Raw genomic sequence first — 24,261 nt, 5'->3', positions numbered from 1 at the left:
GATCATTTGATGGGGTTTGTACTCATACTGCCATAGCTCTGGATAAAGGTTTCTCCTTTCCAGCAAAGCTGTGGGTCAGTGTACTGGAGGACCCTAGCACACTATTTCTGAGCAGGCATAGTTTTCGCACACATTGTGGCATTAGCTGCTATCACATGAACATTGATTAGGTTTCAGATGTAAATGTTGTTTTATATTTTAATTTTTTATTCCCATAAATGCATAGGATGGGAACCAGAGAAAGAGCTGCATCTTGCCCAGGTCCATGGAGTGGCATGCATTGGTCCTGGGGATACAGCTCAGCCCTGCTGCTGCACTGACTCAGCAGCAGCTTCATTACAGCACTCCCAGGACAATATTTTAAGATCCTGTGAAATGGGATGCAGAAGATTAGCCTTTAATATTTAGTCATAAGGTGCTCTTTGGAGGACAAAGGCTTCAGTAGCAGCAGTCTTTTCCCCCCGAAATACTGTTCATGTTGACTGATAGTTTACAAGGGGGTTGCTGTTCTTGTTAGCTTGCTTTTATTTGCCTTTCTTATATCTGATCTGGAAGTGCTCTTGCGTATTTGGGATTGGTAATGTTTTGTCTAGAAGGAGTAAATTTCAGGCAAAGGAATGAAATGAAAAATTACTTTGTTCTCTGCTTGTGACTCTCAGCTGACAGTATGTGTTGTCAGATAGAAATAAAAGTGCGGTGTTACAATTTTCTGTCTGTGGTATGTATGTCTTAATATATACCATATGGCTGGGGGGCAATGCACCAGATTTTTTCTCATGAGTGATATTTTTCTTGCTAGAGTTAAAAGTAGTAATATGGAAATGAATGAGCAAAATAATTTGCTCTCCCTCTGGGCTTGTTGGCTGTGATTATTCTTGCTTATTTTAGTTTTGTATTTAGCTTTTGTTTCCTGAAAGTTTTGCTGCTGTCCATGTTGATTAGCTGGTAACGTGTTTTCTGAGGAGTTTTCTTTTTGATGATACCATTCTGCTTTTAGTGGGCAGAAATTCAGACTGCTGGGCATGCTGCTCTTTAGTAGCTGCTTAGTGAAATACTCTCAACATTATAATCCGTTGCTGCTCAGTGAGGGAGATGCAGTATGAAGTTGCCAACAGTGGGACTATTGAATTATTTAAGATGGAACAGGAGGCAAAGTAAACGATTGTCCATTTCACAAGGTAAAGGGAACAACTGGCAGACTTCGCAGTGACCAAGTTCCAGTTTTCTGTTGTTAAAGTCGAAAAAAAATAAATTACAGCAACTGTTTGGGTGTTTGTAGAAAAGGGATTTTTCTTTTTTGCCAAAAATACCACAGAAGTCTGCAAATCACAGCTGATACTTTTTATTCGGTGATGAAAGATAGTGTGAGAAGTGTGTAGCAGGGAAACACCTCGGTTTTCAAACTCCAGCTTTATGTGTACCTGAACATCAAAACTGCCTCTCTTCCCCCTGTGCGCACCCCTGGTGTCATTGCCGTTACTTACATGTGTAGCTCCTGCATGCAGTCTTTCCTGAGCAGATAGGAAAGGCTTTTATGAGACACCGCTGCCCCCAGAATCTCCCAGAGGCTCTGGTACTGGCCAATGCCACAGGTCATTTCAGCCTTACACAGCTCACCTGAATGTGGGCATTGCTGAGGCTGCTGCAAACCAAGCCTTGGGGAGGGGATCAGGACACCTGGAACATCTCTAGACTGCTGCTTTAGAAACTGCCTCCTGTCACCAGTTCTGTGGAGATTTTGCAGCCAACGCTGGTGAGGGACACACTGTGGCATCTGTTCATAATGCATGGTTTCAAATTGACTTTCAGATCATCTGAGATAAGGAATTGGGGACTAGAACAGAATAACTCACATAACATTACTCCAAAACAGAAAGAGATGTGTGTAAATGATAAATACTCTGTCTGGAAAAAGATTTTCATTGTAGTCCCTCTGGTTTCGTATATTCTTATTGATTGGTTTGACTGACTTAATTTGGTTTGGAGGAAGCTAGCAATTTTAGAACATCAGAGTTCACTAATAATGTCGATAACAGAGATATAAAGTGTAATTAGGGACAGTGCAAGTGCAAAGAAGATATCAAGCACTGAGTGTGTCCTTCAGTGACTGAGGCAGTGACAGCAATGCAGGCAAATGCAAAATACGTCTGCGGGCGAAGGATCAAAATAGAGGAAATGCATTACAAGGCAGACTCCTGCCAGAAACCATTAAGTTCATTTAAAATAAATTAAAGAGAGATTTAGGGTTTTGTAGGTAAAGCCATGAAGCCATTATCCCAATTAGTCATACTAGGCTATTGAAGAGCAAACAGGATATCGGGATGTGTCACCAGCATCAGTATAGCCGGAGAAGGGTGCTGTCAGAATGCAAACCATGCAGCCCAGCACAGCCTGGGGTGAAGATTAGTTCATTAAAGATTTTTTTTGGAAGCTACTGCTTTGGAAAGGATGCTGTGTAGCTGCAATCAGGATGTATGTGTGTTATAGATGAGTATGGGCAGTTACATTTTTATTGGGCTGTCCAGTTTTCTAGGTCTTGCACAGCGATGCTTTGCATGATGTTACTTGCTCTGGTAAGCAAAGAGGTTTGGTTGGTTCATGGCTTTCTTCAAGTGAGCAGGTCAGTATGTTTTTGTCAGTTAAAACTGCTGGCTTGCAATTTCACCTTTTCACCTCCACCAAAGCAAGTCTGGGGAAATTCCTGGGACACCAGTGCTGCCTTGGTGAATTGTCACTGCTGTAGGGAGAAGGATGTGGTTACTGCTGGCCTTCAGAATGAGTCTGGCGGGAGCAGATGTCTGGCATGATAACAGGGTAGTCCTTTGTCACATTTGTCATTGGTACAAAACCTATCAAGTGGTGTCTCTGATGTTTGGCTCCTGAGACCCATATTAAGGTTTGCAAAGTGTAAAGATTCAGAACAATATGGTATTTTGGGGAAGTTGTACAAGAGTTGCTCAGATGGATGAAACACCAACCAAATGCAATAACAGGGGGGGAAAAAAAAGGGGGATGCAAACCAGGGACAGCTGCTTTTCTGCAGAAGAGTAAACTGGAATACATTGCTAAAATAGACCTATGAATATCTAGTACAGAATGAAGGTATCAGCCTAATAGGTTTCTATAAAGAAAAACAGAAAAGTTGCTATTATAAAACATGATGGGGCTGTTAGGAAAATATTTAAAATAGATTTTGGCTCAAGCCTTTGAAAGAGATTTTTTTCTTCTATATTTCAGCAACACAGTAACTTATTAGTATTTTCTATTTATATTACTGCTGGTCCCTGTTTACTGTTACTAAATCTACTTGCCTTGGAGCACTTAATACCATGTTGCTCTCTATGGAGCACTTAGACTTCGGCTGTAAATTGTCCCCTCATCCACCCTGACAATGGCCACCCTAAAACCACAGCACACTGCAGGCCAGGGTCTCACCATTCCCATCCCCCTGACTCAAGCAGACATATCGCGCATTACACAAGGGGCTCATTCAGTGTCTTGGGGAATTATGCAAATGAAAGGGGATATTCTCCTCCCTGTGCACCACAATTTCCGTATGTGTAGCTCCTGTTAGGTGTAATGAGACTGGGACTCATAAATCCCTGAGATGAAATTATACCCCTAAGTGGTTTCTAACATAAAGCCGCTCCAAAGTTTTGATTAACAATCCGTTAAAAGTAGAACATTATAAGAAAATTAAGCAAAAAAAAAAAAAATCTTCATAAAAAAAATTTTCATAATCTGAACATTTTTTTCCTGCAAACCAGTGTTACTAGTGAAGTGCTTGCTTCAGTAAGTGTTAAAAGACATGTGAACATAAACCACTGCTCTTTGTATCTCCTAAATGCCCTAATCCGATCTGCTGAATACCTGGATCCCAAATTGTGAATGTAATTCAAATGTGAATCTGGACTAATTTGTTGTTTTCAGAACTAAAAAGAAAACACATTTAAATTTTATATGCATAGTAAAAGGTTATAAACACCATACTTCTTGTCCCAGGTCTGAGTCACTTCAGCACAGCAGTTTTCCCCCAGGAATCAGAGTGTGGTATTCAGGCTCTATTTATCTCTTGACCACAAAAAGAGTTATGGATTTTAGTGAGACTTTATTAAGTTGTTGTACACTTATCCATTCTTTTTCTACTATTCTTATTAGCCTGTGGGTGTTATATTCCCCAACACTGCATATGCTGAGATGATATATTATTTAATAATGAAGCAGTAATAATAATAGTGAAACAAACACATGACTTCAAGAAAGATAAAGGTGATATATTGCCGAGTGGAAGAATGTATCTGACAGTTGCTGGTCTTTTCTTTCCTCATGCTATTTAATTATTTATCAAACCATCCTGACCCTTAATTGATCACAAAGGCCACCAAGTGCTTTAGCAGTCTGTTACGTTCTATCAAAAGAGATGTGTTTTTCCTGTGAAGCAGAATGAATTCATCCCCCAAAAATCAATCAGCAACAGCATATTTTAGCTAGGTGGATGCAGTTCACTTAGGGCCAGATTCTGCACCTTTACTCAGTTTGAAAGGAACTTGCAGTGGTAGTTCAGTTGCCTTCAGGTAGCTACTTTGAGTAGAAACTGCGTAAGCTCGTAAATATACATTTGTGTTCGTGTTTTATAAATTGTAGCTACCATCTCCACATATTTCTTTACTCCTAACAGTCCTTTTTAACATGGACTACTGATGCTTTTCTTAAACATGTTTGTTTGGGGTTTTGTTTGTTTGTTTGTTTTTTAGCACAAAGAAATTTGATTTTCTTCCTACCACTGGTTTTCTAAAGAGTTTTAAGACTTACATTTCAGAGTCCTGAAAAGGGTTGATCATGTTTTAGGATGTTGCTTCAATATTCTTCCAGTAACTAAAATAAACCATTATTTCACTCGCTATAGGATTCAGGGAAAACATGTATTTCATTTTGTAGTGGTTAACCCCAGCTGGCAACTCAAACCCACACAGCCAATAGTTCACTTTCCCTCCAGTGGGGCAGGGAAGAGAATGGGTTGAGATAAAGACACCTTAACAGGTAAAGCAAAAGCTGCACACGAGCAAAGCAAAGAAAGAAATTCATTCACCACTTTCCATCAGCAGAGAGGTGTTCAGCCAGGATCAAAAAGGTCCTTTAAAAATCCAAAGAGACCTAGAACAAAGGGGTGCCCAGCCCTGAAAATGTGTTCTGTAAGCTGCAGCTTCAGCAGCTGTAAAATGCACTTGGTGTCTACATTCATTCATTGAATAGCTTTTAGCCTAAAAACTTCCTTAGGACCTGCACTTGGATTTCTGTGAATTCAGGTCTTGCCATCTACCTGCCCAACTGTGCCGCAGCCTCTGTTGCTCACTCAAGTGTTGTAGAGAGGCACATGATTTTCTCTTCACTTGCAGGAGAGCCCTGTTTCTGCAGTGGTCCTGGAGACTTGTCCAATGGGACTTCACTAAAAAAGTCAGGCTCCTTGCTACTAGCCACCAAGCTGTGTCACTTGTCCCAGCACACTTGCATCTGTATAGTGCGGTCTTATATGCAACAGGAGAGTGGGGGGACCTCTGTATACAGTTAATTTTCAACTTCATACAGACCATGTGCTTCTGGGAAGAAGAGACTATGGGCATAAGCTCTCTCCCAAAGTGATTGCTTTAAATGATAGATCATTATAAAAAATGTAACTACCAGCATCTTTCCATTTTGGAAAAAAAAGAAGGTTTGCCCTCTCAGATCAAATCCCTGGTACTGCATGGGAGAAGCAAGCTGCAGATTCTGCTTTGGCCACTTTAGCGTGGGATTCAGCATGGGAGGTGTATTCTGGCACAGTTCAGATTACATCACTCCCTGCTTTGTGACACTAAGCAAAACTAATGCTTAGCTTGTGCGTTTGTGGATCACCCTTTGAGATGCTACAGCCTGTGTAGCAAACAGAGGTCTCCAGCTCTGTTTCCTATAGGAAAAAACTATTTCTAGGACTAGGTACTTCATTTTTACATAATGGAAAATCTAACTTGAAGGTGTCTGTTTCTTACTTAAATGTAATATCTACTAATCAGGAATGATTACTCTCCCAAAGATCCTAGACTGATTTGGTTGCTTACAGCTTTGTTTTCTTGGTATTTCATCAATATTTTATGTTTGGCATTTTGCTGTTACTCCTGCATAACTTTGAAAATGGAAACATATAACAGATAATCAGTTTAGAGGCAGCAAAACAAAGATGCTGTCATTCATTTTACACCTGTATTTAACATTAACCCTCTCCCTTAATATTATACTCTTTTCATATAATAAACGGGAAGTGGTAGACTACCTAACACCTGGTTCAGTGTTGCAAAGTTTATTAAGACAGCCTCAATAAATGCTTTACCAAGGATCTTGACACGCAGAGCTTTTTGTATGAAGTTCTGATATAGGAAACTGTTTCCTAAGGAGGATATGTAAGGATTTGTCATGTTGCAAGTCAGGAGTATTACAGGTCCACATTTCTCAGACTTAGAAAGCAGAAAATGATGTGAATCTTATTATATTTATCTGCCACATTAGATGATTTCCAAGCTCTACCATTAGAAAAGATAATCTTTTGGCTTCTGGGGGCACAGTTGGGAGAATAGTTCCTATCTTCTATAGCTCTCCCTTTTGGAGAAGCTATACAACAAGGTGATAGTAGCGAGGAGCTCTGGAACTGCACTTGTGCTTAGACATTTATGGACCACTTGAACCAGCATCTTTACATCTTGTTCATCTTCCTGTATGCCACCTTAAAAAAGAGGCAGAATATTTCCTTGCAGTGATTCTGATTATCATTAACATGTAAAGATCAAAGCTATGTATTTGTCATCTGACTTTACCAAGTATTTTTCATGCAATATTTTTTCTCTATCCCTGGATTTCTGAATTTATTGTATTTAATCTATCTCTTGAAATCTCTTCACATAAACGTTCTTTGATTCAGTAATGATAGTGCTGAATAGAGCTAAGCACATTCAAAAAGGTTTACCCAATAATAGCACTTGCTGAGTTAAATCTCAAGAGGGACGGACCATGTCTAGTGTCTCTCCCAGCAGTGTTGTTGACAGGTACAAAGCATGTCTGGGATTTATATGATTATACCGAGACTGCAAAAGCTTCAGAAATTTTAAGGGATGGAGAATCTAGAAAGTGCAAATGTCTGAAACGCATCAGTGTGCTGACTGCACACTGTAAAAAACAAGGAGAATAGGAGTTCAGAGAGATGCTCAGGGCATTTTTGCATGTAGCATGTTTTAGAGCTGTGGATGTGTAGCTGTCGCAAACCTTTGAACATTTCAGTATTCAGTAACTCACATGGAAACACCTGATTATTTGCAGAAGTGCTTATAGTTTTAGAAAGACAAATCTTAAAACTTTACCTTAAGATTATTATTTTAGTGAACACTAGACTTGAACACACATGATTGCACTGGTCAACAGACATGAGCGGGAACGTTTGTAAAACAGTGTTGACTGGAGCCGAGCACCTTAAAGAAGGCATGCTCTGTATTTGAAGCTGTCTGAGGTTCATGCAGGGTACAGTTTTGTTCTGAGAGCTGTGATATAATCAGATATAATACAGTGTCTTGTATTAATGTCGTTTTTGTTTTTTTTTTGCAGCAGAATGCTGATGCATATTTATCGTTTGATTTGTTATGGGGTAAACATTCAGTTTGGGGAGCAACTTGCTTGGGTACTGCAAAAGACTGGAAGCAAGAAGGGAAATTACATTCTTTATAATGTAATTTACATTCTTCCTTAATTTAGTGAGTTCTTCGTATTGATTGCATTGCTCCATTTTTGGCATTTTTGCTATTTTTTCATGTTCACCTTTTCAGTAGCAAACTTGGGGTTTAAGCATCAAAAATGTTTTTTTTGATATCACTCTCTCACTCACTGAAATGTCAGTACTTAATTAATGTGAAATGTCCTGAAGGTTCTGAACTCCAAAATGATGTTGATGAACCCAGTAAAGGTCCAGCAGATGAGGAAAGCTGTAAAAATTATCAAAATAAATTTTTAGTAAAATATAAAGAAAAAATGGTGGTGGAATTATAAAACTGGACTTCGAATATTCGCTGTGCAATTCATTGACTTTTTTCTGCAGAAATTTGAATGAGTTGTTTTTTTCATTGTTTAGGATTTATTCTAGTCACTGCAAAATTGTTCTTTTTTTAAACTGTAAATCAAAGGAAAAAGAAATTCCCCACAGATGTTGTATGTGTTTGATGTATAAGACACATTTTTGCAGTCTACTGCCTGAAACCTAGGGAATTCATTAACTCGCAAGTTGCTGCCAAGGAGGGAAGCGGTCACATTTCCCAAGCTGATGTGCCTGTTCCCTGGCTGGGGGAGGTGGTAAGGCAGTCTTTGTCTTCTCTTGCATTTGGCTGGCTCTAGAGAAAGGGGGATTTCTTCAAACTGAAGGGTTGTTCCTGTTTTGCCCCTACAGCATCTGTTATTTAATTAACCTGATAAAGCCTGTGGCTCACTCTGTTTCCCACTATGCAGCCAGAGATGATGATAGATGAGAGCTGGTGCTCCACATCATTCCCAGAGACCACAGCCCACATCACTGAAGTCACTGGCTTGAGCACAAACTTCAAAGAGAGAGGGAGAAGACCCACAACTTTGAGAAAGAATCAGGCTTGCCACCTTTCACCCTCAGCAAAGTCTAATTGCCTAAATACCACTTACCCAGCAAGTGACCTCTCTGGACATATTATTGGATACATCTATCTCAGCAAGGCACCACTGGATAGACTTCAACAGTGAGACTGGGGCAGTGACTTTGGCTCCAGTCAAGTGAGTTTCTTTGAGCATGTTAATGCAACCCCTCCCAATCAGCCAAGGAATGTAAATAATACTGTACTTAAAATGGCAGCACAGTATGGCAAGAGGTGGCCAGACCTCATCTGCATCTATTGTCTTGCAATAAACAAGAGTCAGGAAAGTACTACCTCCCTGTATTTCCCTCTACTGATCCCCAGAAAAGAAGCTCCTGCCTGGGGAGCCTGAGCTTTCTTTGTGACCGTTCTGACCCAATGGGCGTTAGCATTGCTTGGGGATTTGAGCTGAAAGGTGTAACTGTGCAAATTATGGAAAACCTCATACATATACTTCAGTGGGGAACTAACTGAAAAAGCCTGAGTGAGAAGGTTGTGGTCACTTGTAAAAGATACGGTATCACTGCCATCATCCGCTGCCTCTTCGTGTTCCTGGGGTAGGTTCCTTAAACTCACTGTGATGTACTTTCTTACCCCCCAAAATTGAAGGCGGTTTTGAATTTAACAGTCCTCAGGATAAATAACATATAACACTGAGCTATAGTCCGTGTTTCTCATCAGTACCTGAACGGGATTTCAGAGGTTGCTTCTGATCTATAATATAGTGAATGGTTTGCTTGTGAGACGCCCCCTCCCTGGAACAACATGCTGCTGCCATGGCAGTCCCTGAAGAGGCATCATGTGGAGCAGCGTGTTTGCATTAAGAAGGATTTGTCCACCTTCTTGGTGGAAATCTCACTTGCAGACTCCTTCCACCTCTGGATCTGTCAGGGGTTAAGAGACATTTCTGGCTTTGCATTACAGAATTACCATCAAAAATAGTTGTAAAGGGTTTTATTTCTACGTTGTTGTTTGAATTGCAACAAGTAAATATAAGAAATACCAGCCACTATAAACTTTCTGAGACACAATCACCTAATAGCTAACAGTGACCTTGTTGAACATGGAGGTACCTACTACCATTTGTTTTTCCTCTTGATCCTATAAAGAGTGTTTCAGCCCCCATCAGTATTTTCTGAACCTGGAACAAGGCATTTCCTTCTGATAAGTGCATTCAAGAGAATATTTCAACATTTACTGTTGAATGTACTAGGATTAAAGGTGTAGTAATCCACTTGAGATTGCCTTACTTTTAGCTAAAGGGTGTTAAACAAACAATGGTTTGTGTTTATTTGTAGAAAACCACAGAAGGGCTCTGAGGGGGAGAAGGTTACTGTCTGATATTGGTGTGTTTTGTCTAAAAATACAGTTCTTTTGTCTAATGATGAACTGCAGTGAATTCCTGAAGGAGGCATAAATAGATGACATTTACATTCATCCATGTATTAGAGGCTGATTCAAAAAATCAAAGGAATGTATACTGGTAAAACTACTGAAGGTTGCTGCTTTTATTTCAGATTAGAAGAGTTCATGAACCAAAGCTCAAATGCTGTTTGTGTTTTTTTCCAGATACCTGTGTCTGTCTACTAAAAGAATACACCTTTCTCTAAAAGATTAAATATTAAAACATAGTATATTTCCCTTCAAGATTTATTGTCTTTTATATCTTAATGGGTGTAAATCAGGTAATAGAATAATATTGATTTACAGCACCTGCAATCCAGCTCTTCCTTTGAAAATGTAAATAATTCCTCTGGTGTTGGTCTCATGAAGAATAACAATAATAAATACATGGAGCCTCGTAATAAATACAAAAGCAGCCTTGGCTCAAGCAAAGGCCAGCTCCAGTGTTTTCACTGGCATTAATTCTAATTACCCAGTGACATAGTCTTGGGTTTTTTTCGCTCCATGATGTTTTGCTCCATGATGTTTCGCTCCATGATATTTCACTCCATGATGTTTCACTCCACGATGTGTTGCCATGATGAAACACATGGCAGATGTATTTCTCGGTCTGTTAGCACCTTGCAATGAGCCATTAAAACGTGTTACTGTTTATTTCCCCTGTGTCTGTCTTGTAGGAATTATGTCTGACCACCAGTTTGGAAACCAGTTCATGTGCAGTGTGGTTGCGTCGCACGTGAGCCATCTCCCGACTACAAACCTCAGTTTTGTTTGGATTGCTCCACCTGCGGGGACAGGCTGTGTCAACTTCATGTACGTATACACAGAAAGCCTATGAGTAGATAATCACTTTGGAGCTAATGAAATGGTCTAACCTGCTTGCATTAGGACCATGGTTTTTGTACTGCTGACAAATACATCTATACAAATACAAATATTACTACAACTGCTAATTCCCATTTAATTGAAATTAAAGGCATATTTTCTCAGGCAGTGAATGCTTGCCTATCTTGGCAAGTTTATGGAAGGTTCATCATTGATTTCAGTGGAAACAGAGTTATGTCAGCACTGAACAGTTTTGGAAATCCAATCTGTAATTCCCTGTTTGTATAAGCCATAATGCACCTCTTCAGAAATGGTGGTGTTGTAAAGTCCTTAGCCATTCTGCTGTGTGCAGAACATATGTAGCAGAGATATGAATTTATTCTTGACTGTAATTTGTAGCATGGAGGTACACATATGTATAATAGCAATCTGGGTGCAGACACCAAATCTGTCTTCCCTTGATACCCATGAAACTAACAGGGCTGAGACATCTAATCTCACACTGGGGAGTACAGGCACACAGCAGCTCTCAGGGTCCATCAGTCTCAGGGGTTTTACAGACTGCCTCACCCCATGGAATAAGGATGCTCTATGGGTGATAGCTGTCTGAGAATGCGCAAAATGATGCAGTTATATCAGTTTGGTGTCCTGTAGATCAAATTCAGACAAGAGTGGGAAGGCTTAGCTTCTCTGAAGGCTCAACCCAGGATCACACTGGGCTGAAGGACTTTTGGGTAAACATGATCATCAGCTGAAGGAAATGAAAGGAGGAGGAATACGTTTTACCTCTAATCCTCCTCCTCCTCAATTTTTCCCCAGCTGCCTACACTTTCTTGCCTGAGCTGTTTTTTCCCCTGCTTACTAAATCACAAGTTGCAGTAAATCAAGCTATTTTTTTTTGGTATGGTGTTATTCTGACTCCTTTACCCAGTTCTCTGATTTCCAGACAGTTTGGCTTTACCTTTTTTGTCTCTGTTTGCTCCTCTGTTCCAAATAAGTATCTTAAACAAGATTTTTTGACACTTGAGACTAACTACCAGTCTAGTTTAAATTTAATATAAATTAAAATAATTTTAATTGAAGTTTAGTTTCATATAAATTGAGAATATTTACAAAAGTTACCTCAATTTATAGACTATAACAACAGTGCAATATAGGGAATAGTTTCCTATGTTGTTTGTTGCCAATACATCTGTGATTCAGTTCAGCTCATTAGTCTTTGACCTCTCTGGGGATGGGTAATAAGGTTATTAATTAGCACTAGCTTTGGTGTGTGATTTTTGCAGTGTTGATACCTCTCCCTGAACATTTCTTGGGAGGAACTGAATGAGGGTCACCAGGCAAATCTCCCAGAGGCCAGTGCATGGTTGCTTTTTAACTGCACATACTATTGACCTGCTCTGACATCGACCGGGAGGATAGACATGACAGAGGGAAGCCATGACCCTATAGATGTCATAGGCAAAATTCCCTTTCACTTCATCCATGTTTTTTGCTGTGCTTTTCTAGAGCTCAGTCCTGAAAAAGACTGAACCCATAAGAAACTAGATTTGGGCAGTGGTGGTGGCAGCCCATCCTCCCCTTTAGCAAAGTCAGGCAATGGCTGTTTTTTTTACACCAATCATGTGCAAACTGTTGCTTATTTTCTCTTTTTTTTTTGTTGGTTTGTATTTTTTTTGACAAAATACCTTATTATGGCTAATAAATAAATATTTAGAAGTATTTTATAAAATATGCTTCTAGAGGAAATACAGAAATCTGCGGGTGTACATCTCAGTGTAATCCTGTAGTAGTTGTTCACCACAGATACTGCTGGATAAGCTGAGAAAAATAAAAGCTGAAATTAATCATTAATTGCAGAACAGTTTTCTTAGCAGTAACTTAGGACTTTTTTATACAGGTATTGAGCATCAGGGGCTCCTAAGCAAGTTGCTAGGATCTGTAAATGTTCTTTGCCACCAAAAAATGTTAGGCCCTCTTTTACACTAACAAGTTATTTCCCTGATTGTCTGCAAATTTGTAAAACACTATCTTCATAATCCTTCAGCCTAGGTTTCACTGTTTGTAATTTGTGCTCTAAGCTCATGCTAACCTAGTTAAAGCTCAGCCTGTCGGGGGGGATAATAGTGGCACGCTGGGTTACATCTTAGGTTGTTAAGCCTGTTGTTTTATAGAAGGCTTAACCTACTAGTTTGTAAAAGTGATAAAGCTGACCTAAATTGCAAAAACATGTTGTGTTTTGACCATCAGAATGGTTTATTGCAGAAGTTCCAGCTACTGTAGAAAATAGAATGACTTCCATCGAATTTACTTCAGAAAATAAGTATTTTTCTTACATAGACATTTTTGTTAGTCATTGAATAGGTGCTTTATTGTGCCCTATTGTATAGGTTGTGTCTATACATATATCCACTACACCCTCTATTAACTGGACTTCTGTAATGCTGTCTTCCCTAGTCTGTAGGAAGTGCCTAATGACCCACGTAAGAGAGGTGACCCATCACAATTGATTTTAAAATTCTGTGCATTTAGAAGACTTTGAAAGTACTAAACAGCACAATCCTATATTATTTGACGTATAATTAGTACAGCTTATGGTGCAAATGGGTAAAAGGGAATGGGAATAGTTTGTGATGGTGTCCCCCTGAAAAGACAGAAGTAGAAGAGATGTGGTTGCTGAGGCAGGGCACAGGCACGTCACTTCTGAAGCAGGAGCAAAGAGTTCCCAGCACAGCTCCTGAAAAAAGCTTGGGAGTGAATGCTGAGGCAGACAGCTGTCCTGTTGAAAGAAACTTGGAAGAAACTTTCAAGAAAGGAGATGTGTTTTTTTACTAAGAGTATGCCTTTTCCCGCAATCACCTAATGACAGAACTCCTTTCTGGGAAATCTGAAGTGCCCTGTTCCAGAACTGGTCTTTTCATGCCCATGTGTTTAAGCCTGTTTCAGGAACTGACAATAGTGTAAATGTATGAACTTGAAATACCATATTGTACAAACACTACCGAACATAAAGACTGTGATTGAGAGACTTGGTTATCTATTTAAAGCATTTATAGGAAACCTATGACAATAATTATAGAAATCTTGAATAAACATCCAAGAAGATTACATGGGTTGCTATATTTGTCCTCTAGCCAGGGTGGGAAAAGGCTATATTGTCTGAAGGAATCACATTCCCCCGGTAAACCACTTAACTAAACTGTCATTTAAAACACTGTTTAGTGTTTGCTTGGGGGTTGGTTGGGGTTGTTTTTTTTTTTCATTCATTTGAAAGAAATATAGGGGGTTATCTTCAAAATCAGATACACAATTCTGTTTATACACAATGATAATACACACAGACATTAAAAATGGGAAGGAAACTGAAAATAGCAATTATCAGGACTAAGGTCCTTTAAGTCCCTTGTATTTATATATAATCACTCAACTCTTCATCATATAGTCATATAAGTTTTTATCCTTCCTTTCTTATAAAGAAAAGGAATTGTACAATGAAATACATTTTTGTTTGTTGCATCCTAGTTATTGCTGTGAATAGCAGCTGGTTTGCAGTCAGTTGAAAAGCGTGTCAGTGCACAGACTTGACTTTGGGTTCCCGTGAACCTCCCTGCTTCAGTTAAATTCTACCATTCTCTTCCTACTCTTTATTGCAACATAAGGGTAAAGCAGGATATTTCTGATATTTTATTGGTGCAGAATCAAAGGGTTGTAAAGGCACTAAATAAGATACAAGCCTTGTTTACAGTTAGGGTGGTTCTGATGTTAGCCCAGTGTTACAGTCATCTTATTTTTCCATATTGCTTATAACTTGCCTGATTTTGCCTTGTGGAAAAAAAAAAAATCATCAGTAATTGTTCCTTTTTGCTATGCCAGTTTAGTGGAACTGTGAAGAAAAATTACTCCTTTGCTTGGTTTTCCACTTCCCTGGGCAGAGGCATTGTTGTACTGTCAATCAGCATTATGTGTAACATTTTGAAAATCACGAGCCAATATTTGATTCAGATCTTGGTTCTGCTTTCACGTCCCTATTTTGATGTCGTGCCCAGATTACCTCCTTCATCTTATGAGTTTGTTAATTTTCCAGTGAAATGCAAACACCGTGCATGGAATCGTCGTGGCTCCTCTAAGTATGACCTCAAGCAGCATAGACTCAACTGACTGTGCAGAATTAGATATAGCTTGTCTATGAGTTTTGTCTGAGCTTCGCCTATTTTTTGTGGTGGTAAAGCAAATGGAGATGACCAGTGAGGAATTCTGTGTTTTCAGAAACTCTGTTAGCAGAAGATTGTAGCACAGAGCGTAACATGATGGTGAGCATTCAAAAGTGTTCACCGCAAAGCAAGAAAAACACAAGGGAGTATGGAAGCTCGTTGCACCTTATTTTCCACTCATCTAAAGGGTTTTTAGCTGTTTTCAACTGGAGATAGTATATGTAGGTATCTCCAGGTAGGTATTTATCTCTGAGCTGTGTTCCTGTAACTCCCTTGAGAGTTACCAGGGTGCAGTCTGGTTTGATGGGTATCTAGGGCCTGACATTCAGTTCTGCATCTAGAGAGAGGTACCTGCAGGTCTGGAGGGTTTCTGTAGCTCTACTAGTTTCCTTAGGATGTGCTAAATTATTTTAGATATATTTAGGTATGTGCATCAAACCCTAAGTCTCCACTGGCCAAAATGGATCCCTAACTACCTAGCTCTCATGTAGACCTTTGTAAAGGCACCTATTTTAAGCTTTATTAAATCTGAATCTGAATCCCACCCAGACAGACTCAGCTGTCTAAACATTAAGTACTTCGTGCAAAATCATGCACATTAATTTTTCATCTCCACCACCCTCAACATTCAGTAGATTTGTCTATGTCAAGAATTTGCAATGAGTGGGCTGCTGAACAGTTAAAATATGCTAAAAGATATGAATAAAAAGGGCAACTTTGTGAAGTTCATAAAATCTTGCAGGTTTTTTTCTTTTCTTGTCAGAGGGAGAGCCTGTTGTCTCATATCCTCTTAGACATCTGATACTCCTACTAAAAGCTCACTTTAATGAGAGGAATGTTCAATTTTTAACATTTTCTCCAACCTTACAGACAACTGACTATTTGCTATTTTAAGGTCCTCATGCTGTGTAGGCACAAGAAAAGCAGAACCAACAAAGCCAGAAAGAATGGGTATGTGAACATCTATTAAATATAAAAGCACATGAAAATTCTATTGATAAGTTAGTTGAACTTAATTCAAAAAATGAGCAAAAAGCATAAAATGCTGCTTTCACCAACATTGTGTAACGCCAGAATAGAAATGTAAGGTGATACAATATTAGGATGGTTTCTTTACTTTGTATGGTACAAATATAATATATAATGTAATGTATGGTAGCAGAAGGCAGCGCAATACAGCCTTTGGCTACTCTGTTAAGATTTTGGCATGGTTCCATATAGGACTCTGGCACCTCCTGCATGAAATAAAATGAAATTCAGTCATTTTCTACTGATACTATCTAAATAATAAAACAATCACAGAGAGAATTACTTCCCTTCTAGCAAATGTTCATTTGACAGTTCTAGAAGCAAAGATTAGATTTTACTGTCTTCCCTTTCTGAGCAATGTACCCATTATTTTTGTGCTTGAGATCATCAATTCTCAATCCACAGTTCAGTTATCAGTAGTTGTGTTTAAAATTCTCTCTTGAACTTTGTTTCTCTTTCTTTGAAATTTAACCTCAGGGTTATTTTTCAGAGCATACTTTATTTCAGCAGCAACATAAATCTTTGTTTCATTCAAAGAGGTGCTCTTTCTTCCTGTCTTCTCAAGGTGGCTTAATTTTAAAAGCATGACTAGACTGTAAAAATATTACACATACTCTAGCAGTTTGCTTCCACTAGGTTTTCCTGTGTAACAGAGGAACTGAATGAAATACCTGTTGGCTACTAATAATTGGTCAGTGATAAACCTTTCAAAATGACAACCTAGAAGAAGCATGCTTAATGAAATGGATTCTGTTGGAAATGGCTGTATTAAATGAAGTGAGTAATAAACGTTCTGTATGGGTAAACTTATAATTCCTAAAAATATGAGTACAGGCAAAGGCAGAGGACAATTTTAAGAGATGCTTCAGGAAGCTAAATTTTGGTACTACAGACAAGTGTGTACAACCAGACACTGTGCCCTTTGTAGTTCTGGAATGTCTCCCTGGTAGACTGAGAGAGCCTGATCGTTGCAATGCCATCTCTCAAGTGAACAATACAACAAGTGTCTAGTGCATAAATGAGTTTGAGATAAGTGTATTGTCTGCATACTTCTTTGGGAAGTACTTGGCTTCTTGCAATTGACTATCACTAAATAATTTGGTGAAGAGCTCAGTACTGCAGGATGTTGAGCACTGGCCTGGTTCCAGCAGAGCAATCATGCGTGTCCGTGCTGTCATCAAAGGCACAGACAACACTTTTTGTATTTTTTAAAATTCGTGCCTTCAGAATTACTTGTTTGAAGTTTTGCATTGTTTGTGTGCGCAGCTGAGGAAACGTAAAAACGCTCCATCTTTATTTTGCTCACAGAAGTTAACTTACTTTCATCACCTTGTTGGATGAGTTTACTAGAATGATCTATGAATTATTATGTAGACATGCAGTACTATTCAGCAAGACTTCATGTATGTGAATAAAATGTGAAAACTTGGATACAATGAATGTGAAAATCCAATAAGACAAAACAAAAACCCTTTCCCTTTTCCTGTGCTATGATGGTCTCCCCACATCCAGTTCGAGCAAAAGTAAACAAATAAGAAAAAAATCTTATACTTGAAGATATATAAAACATTAGATCAGCTTTTGCTTCCTACATACTGAGAAAATTTGCATTTGAGTATTTGGAATGACCATGACTTCAAACTTGCTGACAGAGTGAACTCTAAGATGTCTAATAATTGTTTAACTTAATAATAGGGTGTATCCCTCTGAGTTTGAGAAACTGAAGTCTATTATTAATATTTCTATATTTCTTATATGTGGATATAGAAGTAAATGTAATTCAATCGCTTTATCATTACAAATTATAAAACATTATAGTATTATATACAAAACATTACAGAATAAATAGTAAATTATAGAATCATAGAATCATAGAGTAGTTAGGGTTGGAAAGGACCTTGAGATCATCTATTTCCAACCCCCCTGCCAAGGGCAAGGACACCTCCCACTAAACCAAGCCACACAAGGCTCTGTCCAGTCTGGCCTTGAACACTGCCAGGGATGGAGCATTCGCAACTACCCTGGACAGCCCATTCCAGTGCCTCACCACCCTCACAGGAAAGAATTTCCTCCTTATATCCAATCTAAACTTCCCCTGTTTAAGTTTGAACTTCTTACCCCTTGTCTTATCACTACAGCCCCTAATAAAGAGTCCCTCCCCAGCATCCCTATAGGCCCCTTCAGATACTGGAAGGATGCTATGAGGTCTCCACGCAGCCTTCTCTTCTCCAGGCTGAACAGCCCCAACTTTCTCAGCCTATCTTCATATGGGAGGTGCTCCAGTCCCCTGATCATCCTCATGTCCCTCCAACTGTCCATGTCACTAACAAAGATGTTGAACAAGACTGGTCCCAACACCAGTCCCTGAGGGACACCACTTGTTACTGGTCTCCAGCCGGACATTGAACCATTGACCACAACTCTTTGCGTGCAGCCAAAATCCACCAAGGGGTCCATCTATCAAATTGATGTCTCTCCAATTTAGAGACAAGGATGTCGTGTGGGACAGCATCAAATGCTTTGTAGAAGAAGTCCCAAGTAGATGACATCAACTGCTCTACCCCTTTCCATCAGTTCCGTAGCCCCATCATAGAAGGCCACCAAATTGGTCAGGCAGGATTTAAATTATTAAATAATTTAATTAATTATAATTATTTAATTTAATTATAATAATTCTTCTATAACTTCTGTATATACGTTATACAAATGTCATCAGAATGGAATTGTGCTAGGAAAACATTTGATGGTATCTGTCTTTGGTTTTTTTTTACAGCATTCATAAATGACAGTTCTTTTGATGTCATTCAGAATACAGACATTGCTCGTATGCAGTGGCCTGTATGTGATCATATTGTGATCTTTATATGGTCATGAACTCTGTCCTTCAAAGCCAAAGTCTCCTGAGGTCAACATTGCCCCAAATGCAGAGGTTTCTAACACAATCATTATTAGGCAGTTAAAAGAGAAAATACATAGAGGTAAATTAAATACTTAATTCCCTTGCTTTGTTTTTTCTCTCATTCTTAACATTAGAGAGGTTTAAACCAGAATCTTTTAATAGCTCTTTCCCTTTTTCTCCACTGTCTTGCTCTATTTGTCCTCTGGAAAAACAGAAGTCATTCCTGAATGATTCCCCAGGGGAAAACTCATTCCTGAATCCAATGCACCAGGTCCGGTTTGTCTCTTTTTCTCTTATGGCCCGGAAGGCACCATTTTTGAAAATCCACTTGATAAATGGCATCAGCATCACCAGATGCACATAGCCACTCTGAGGTGAGTGCCCACCCTCCTCTACCAGGGACAGTGTGGCCCTTTCAGACAGTAGCCCACATGGGGTCCATCTGACAAGAGCCATCACATTTTAACAGGTGTCTATTGCCAGCCTGTACAATACTGCTTTGAAAACTTCTGTCCAGCGTGGAAGTAAGACAGTCTGAAAGAGAGATGCACAGCACTGACTTTCAAAATTAGTGATGCATCCATTTCCCAAGTCATTACATCTGCCTTCACTGTCCTGGTAAAAGGCTATGATGGCTGTATTAAAATTTTACACTACTTTCATCTTACTGGGTGTGATTACTTAGACTGTCTGTGACATAGCAGGCCTGTGAGCTCCTTGGGGCAGAAACAGGACTTTTGGTCTAGCCAGCCTTCACACATTGGGTTCTCAGCATTTCCTGATGGGCAGCAGCTCAATCGTGGGAGCAGAAGTCTCAGACAGGTGCCAGAATGTCATCTACTCTGCTGCTGATGATGATGACATAGTGATGGCGTAATGGTGAATGCTGAAATGACATCATAATAATGGGGTCGTCATCATAGCAACTCTCTGTGAGTATACTGTTCCATTCTGTTGTGATAAAGAAGTGTTACCACACAGGAGAAGGCTTGGAGCTCCTACCCTAATTGAAATTATCATAGTATTTCACATGTCATTTTCTGGCTGTTGTTACTGATTAATGGCTGCTCCCATAACATATCTTACAGATGAAATACCACTGCAACATTATGAAATAGAGTTTTCCTAACACGGCATTGTTTTCCTTATTGCTCTCGAGTGGCTTTTATCTTTTAGATCTCATTAGAAATGTAACAAATATAGCATTGTCATTTCCAGTGTTCTAAATGTCCCTCTTAGCTCAACAAGAGCTTTTTAGCCCAAGTAGTAATGTACATTTCCTTGAGACGTTTTCCGTGAAAAAGAAAATATTTTAAAGTCTTAAAGAATAAGCAGATCTCCAGCAATCTCGATTATTTCCCACCCAAGTAGGGAGGAGTTTAAAATAAAAATTTGAAGAAATTAATAATGGAAGAAAGTAAATCTCTTTTTCTTTTTTTCTTTTTTTTTTTTTGTAGTTTGAGATCAGATATTGCTCACATACAACACATCAGTTGCACTCAGGAACTGAAAACATGCTCCATGAACTCATCCAGCTCCTATCAGCCTTAGTGTATATGCAAAGGATTATAACTGATATGAGCAAATTACTTTGCAGAACCTACTTACACATTCAAAGAGCAATGTCCTAAACATCCTAATACAGAAGATAAACAGTCGAAATTCTTCCAATCAATATCACAGACTGTTTTGCAAAGGGCCGTAATTTGAATGATGTTTTTAACAAGCAAATAGAGACAGAATATGTATGGTGAGTTAAGCTGCATAAAGCCTTTCTTCTAAATCCAGATGTAGGCATTAACTCGCATATTTGAGATGGCATGCTATTTGCTAAGTGCAAAGATGGTTAGAAAAAGGCTTTCCTGACTGAGGATAAAAGCTGGAGTACTCTTTAATTTTGGTTACTGCCAAGCTTATTTCAACAACCACAATAGTTATTTGGCTCCATACCAAAAAGTGGCAATCCAGTACTTACATGTCTATGGATCAAAATTAGATGAAAAATTGCTGTTTCTCATCTCCAAAGCCATTTGCCACACATTTTATAGGCCTCAAGATGCCTTTTGTAATATGTGATAACAGAGCCAACTGAAGCATCTGCCTGGGAAGAGATTACTTTAATTATGGACTCAATGTCCTATTTTCTGCAAGTGTTCCCCAGAGAATTTCTTACTGCTGGATGAGAGGTGTTATGATGCACATTAAAATCTACAAGTTAAACAAAAGGGCTTGAAAAAGTGAGACAAGGACAAAGTCTTTACTCTTGTAGTCACTGGCTAAAAAAAATAACCCTGAATTCTCTAATGATAGCTTTTTTTTAAATTACTTTTAAATTAGTGTAACACCTGTTAAATTAAATTTCCAATAATGCAGGGAAAAATTAATGTTAAAAGAACTATCCTTTTTTCCTAACTTTATTGTTTCATAAAATTTAGTAATCTGTAAGTCTTTAAAATACTCACGTTTTCCTTTTATATTTTTCAACATGGTAGTTCCTAATGACATAATGTGAAAAATGCCTCAGAGGTTTCTTGTTAGCTTCTATTTCTGTAACATTCAAAGTTTCTTGTCATTAAGAACTCATTTGCCTTCCGCTGTCATATCATTGATCACAATTAACTCACTTGATATTAAAGTGGCTGTGCTGTATGCTCCTATAGAAATTCTGTGTAAATCACCATTGATTTAGCACAGTTTAATGGCTACTTAAAGTGTTTGTCATTTTCTCTTTATCAATTAGAAGAAAGCCTAGAGATCTTCATTAGCAGCTGTTGCAATGATGAGCTGAAAGTTTTTCTTTACACAAATTATGAAGGAAGAGCTGTAAAGATGGCTTGAAGATGCTGTGACAGCATGTGAGATACTGGGAAACTTCCCTAGAATTTGTAAGATTGCCAAAATTAAAAGGGAAAATGACATCTCCAGGAGATACTAAAGTTTAAAAAAAAAATAAACAAAAAAAGCCCAAATAAACCCAAAACTGTCTGAAGTGCATTCAAATCAGAAGGTAATGTTTGATAGCATTTGGGAGTATTGCCTTTTTGTTCCTGTACAATTATTAGAAAGGTTTATTCTCGTAACACAGTAGAGTGAAAGCAATGCTCATCCACTATAAATACCATCAACTAATATTAGGGATTTTTCCATTTGCTAATTTTATAGTAACTGTCCTTACTGAAACAAAACCAAGTCTGAAAAGGATGCTGCATAGTCAGTACTTCTCTGAGTGAAGGCAGTATTGAGGATTCATAGCTTAGCAAATGGAAGAATTTAGCTACCTGTGCCGCTTCCAGCCCCAGGAGGAGCTCCTCTCCTGGGGGAACTGAGTGTGTCAGGCAGGGATCATACGTATCTCTTCTTCATGGTTTCAACACCATTTCAGCTACCTGGGGAATACCCTCCCCAGTGTCATCTCTGCTGTTGCATAGCCTAAGCTTGTAAACCTGGTCATAGCATGATGTGCTGGTAGCTGTGGCTCAGAGATACCTGATCTGCATCCCTGGGATTGAATTTGGGTTTGAAGTGGTAGCACCTGTTTTCTGCAAGCTGTGGGCATGCTCATTAATTCACACAACATAAGCTGGAGATGGCGAAAGCTAACATACTGAAGGTGGATCTTTATGGAGCCATCCAGGGCTAGGAGGAGCTGGAACTCAGCTCTCTGCTGCATATGTCGTGACATGACATTCTGACATCCATAGAGACACATGGACTCCAGTCCCATAGAAGAACTAAGGATTAAAACTCAGAGCACTTGTCTGTCTGCTAGGCTTTTCCTTATTGATATTTTTTGATTCCTTCCTCTGGCTGTAAGCAGGTGTGCAGTGTGAGGTTTTAATGGAAGGTTTTAGCTTGTAAGTGGGTGGGAAAAGTCCTGCTCTGTGAAGGGAGATCCTAGGACCAAATTGGGAGCTGGGTCAGTATTGACAGTTTCCAGGTTTGCTGCTTTGCCCTTTGGTCTGCTACTGAAAAGGTGGAGCAAAGAGTCACTAGCATCCATGGTTTACTGAAGTTTACTGAGGCTACTTTGCTTGGAGCTGGATTCAGGATGCTGTTAAAAGGTAGATATGCAGAAGCATGGCTAGTCAGGCTCCTGCTTCTGGGCGTTTGGGAGAGACCCTCTGCCTTCATCAGGCTGTGGAAACTGCATGTGCTTGATCAGGTATGCCTAAGAAACTTCCAGTGAGGCACCCTGGTGCATCTGGGGCTTGGCTTCCTTGGCTGCCAGCCCTACATAAAACCAGATCCCCTTGCGGCACTTGAGTCGTGCTGAAAGTCACATGCAATTTTAACTGTGATGTCTGCAGGGGCAAATATTGCAGCTGTGACTTTACCTTGCCTGCAGCCATGAAATCTGTTTGGGTATTTTCCTGCTTGCCAGGGGGAGCTGACCTTTCGTTTGGGTGAACTGCCCAGCTTTGGAGCTACTGTCCCTTTGCTCCTAGAGCTGGCACTGTTCTGTGGGTGTCCAATGTTCTTAGCCAGAGCTTTGTGTTTTAAATAGCATGGGCAATTAGGTCACCATTCCGATTATCTGTGTGCAAATTGTTGTCTTTTTTGTTTCAAGGAGAGTATTTTGGAGTGACCTTCACACAAGGTCTGAGAGGTTGGACTTCTGTTGTTACTTAACATGATGAAAACATCACTGCTTTGGAGAATGGTGGCGTGTCTTCTAGTGGCTTTCAGAAATGGGTTTCTTACTCTGTGGAGCCTTTATCTTGTTAGGAGACAGTTTTACTTTTACTTTTTTATTCTGGTTGCTCTCAGCAAACAAGAGTCCCAGCATCAGGTGAATAAAGGGACAGAAAAGACAGCTCTGCTTCCAAGTTGCTCTTTGCACTATAAACTGTTGTTGGCTTTAGCTCATGTCTCTCTTCTGCTAGCTTAGCCTGGGTGCAATGGTCACCACTGGGAGGTCTCTGCCTGCAGGAGGCAACAACCACACTGTGGTGGCCGCTCTCTCCTCTACCAGGAGATATGCAGCTCAAATTGCCAAGGGAAGGGAAGAAACAGTGTCCCAGTCCCCCTTCCTCCCTTGCAAAGCCATGTGAGATGTCTCTTGACTGGGAACCACTAGTTTATCACTACCAAGCAGTTGTCTGTGCTGGCAGATGAGGAACTTCAGCTTTATTCTTATGTGGGGAGGGCAAGTAGATCTGAAGTCAGTGATGACACTGTCTTTGTAGCATGTTGAGGATGTTTATTTTTTTCTAACCCATGC

The 24,261-nt window shown here is 39.4% G+C and overlaps 1 protein-coding gene across 2 annotated transcripts in view; it reads left to right on the top strand.

Annotated features, from left to right (window-relative positions):
* RELN (reelin) overlaps nucleotides 1-24,261 on the top strand; it is a 282,830-nt gene that overhangs the window by 67,931 nt on the left and 190,638 nt on the right. For both annotated transcript variants that reach the window (XM_061467364.1, XM_061467363.1), the window contains exon 3: nucleotides 10,754-10,889. In XM_061467364.1, coding sequence (XP_061323348.1) covers nucleotides 10,754-10,889 — 136 coding nt within the window. The remainder of the gene's footprint in view (nucleotides 1-10,753; nucleotides 10,890-24,261) is intronic.

This window comes from Pezoporus flaviventris, unplaced genomic scaffold, assembly GCF_033815535.1.
Source record: "Pezoporus flaviventris isolate CSIRO_AGI_PZ_B2104156 unplaced genomic scaffold, CSIRO_AGI_Pfla_v1 ptg000045l, whole genome shotgun sequence".
Lineage (NCBI taxonomy): Eukaryota > Metazoa > Chordata > Aves > Psittaciformes > Psittacidae > Pezoporus > Pezoporus flaviventris.
Note: the sequence above shows the minus strand (reverse complement) of the source record. Positions and strands in the feature narration are given on the sequence as shown.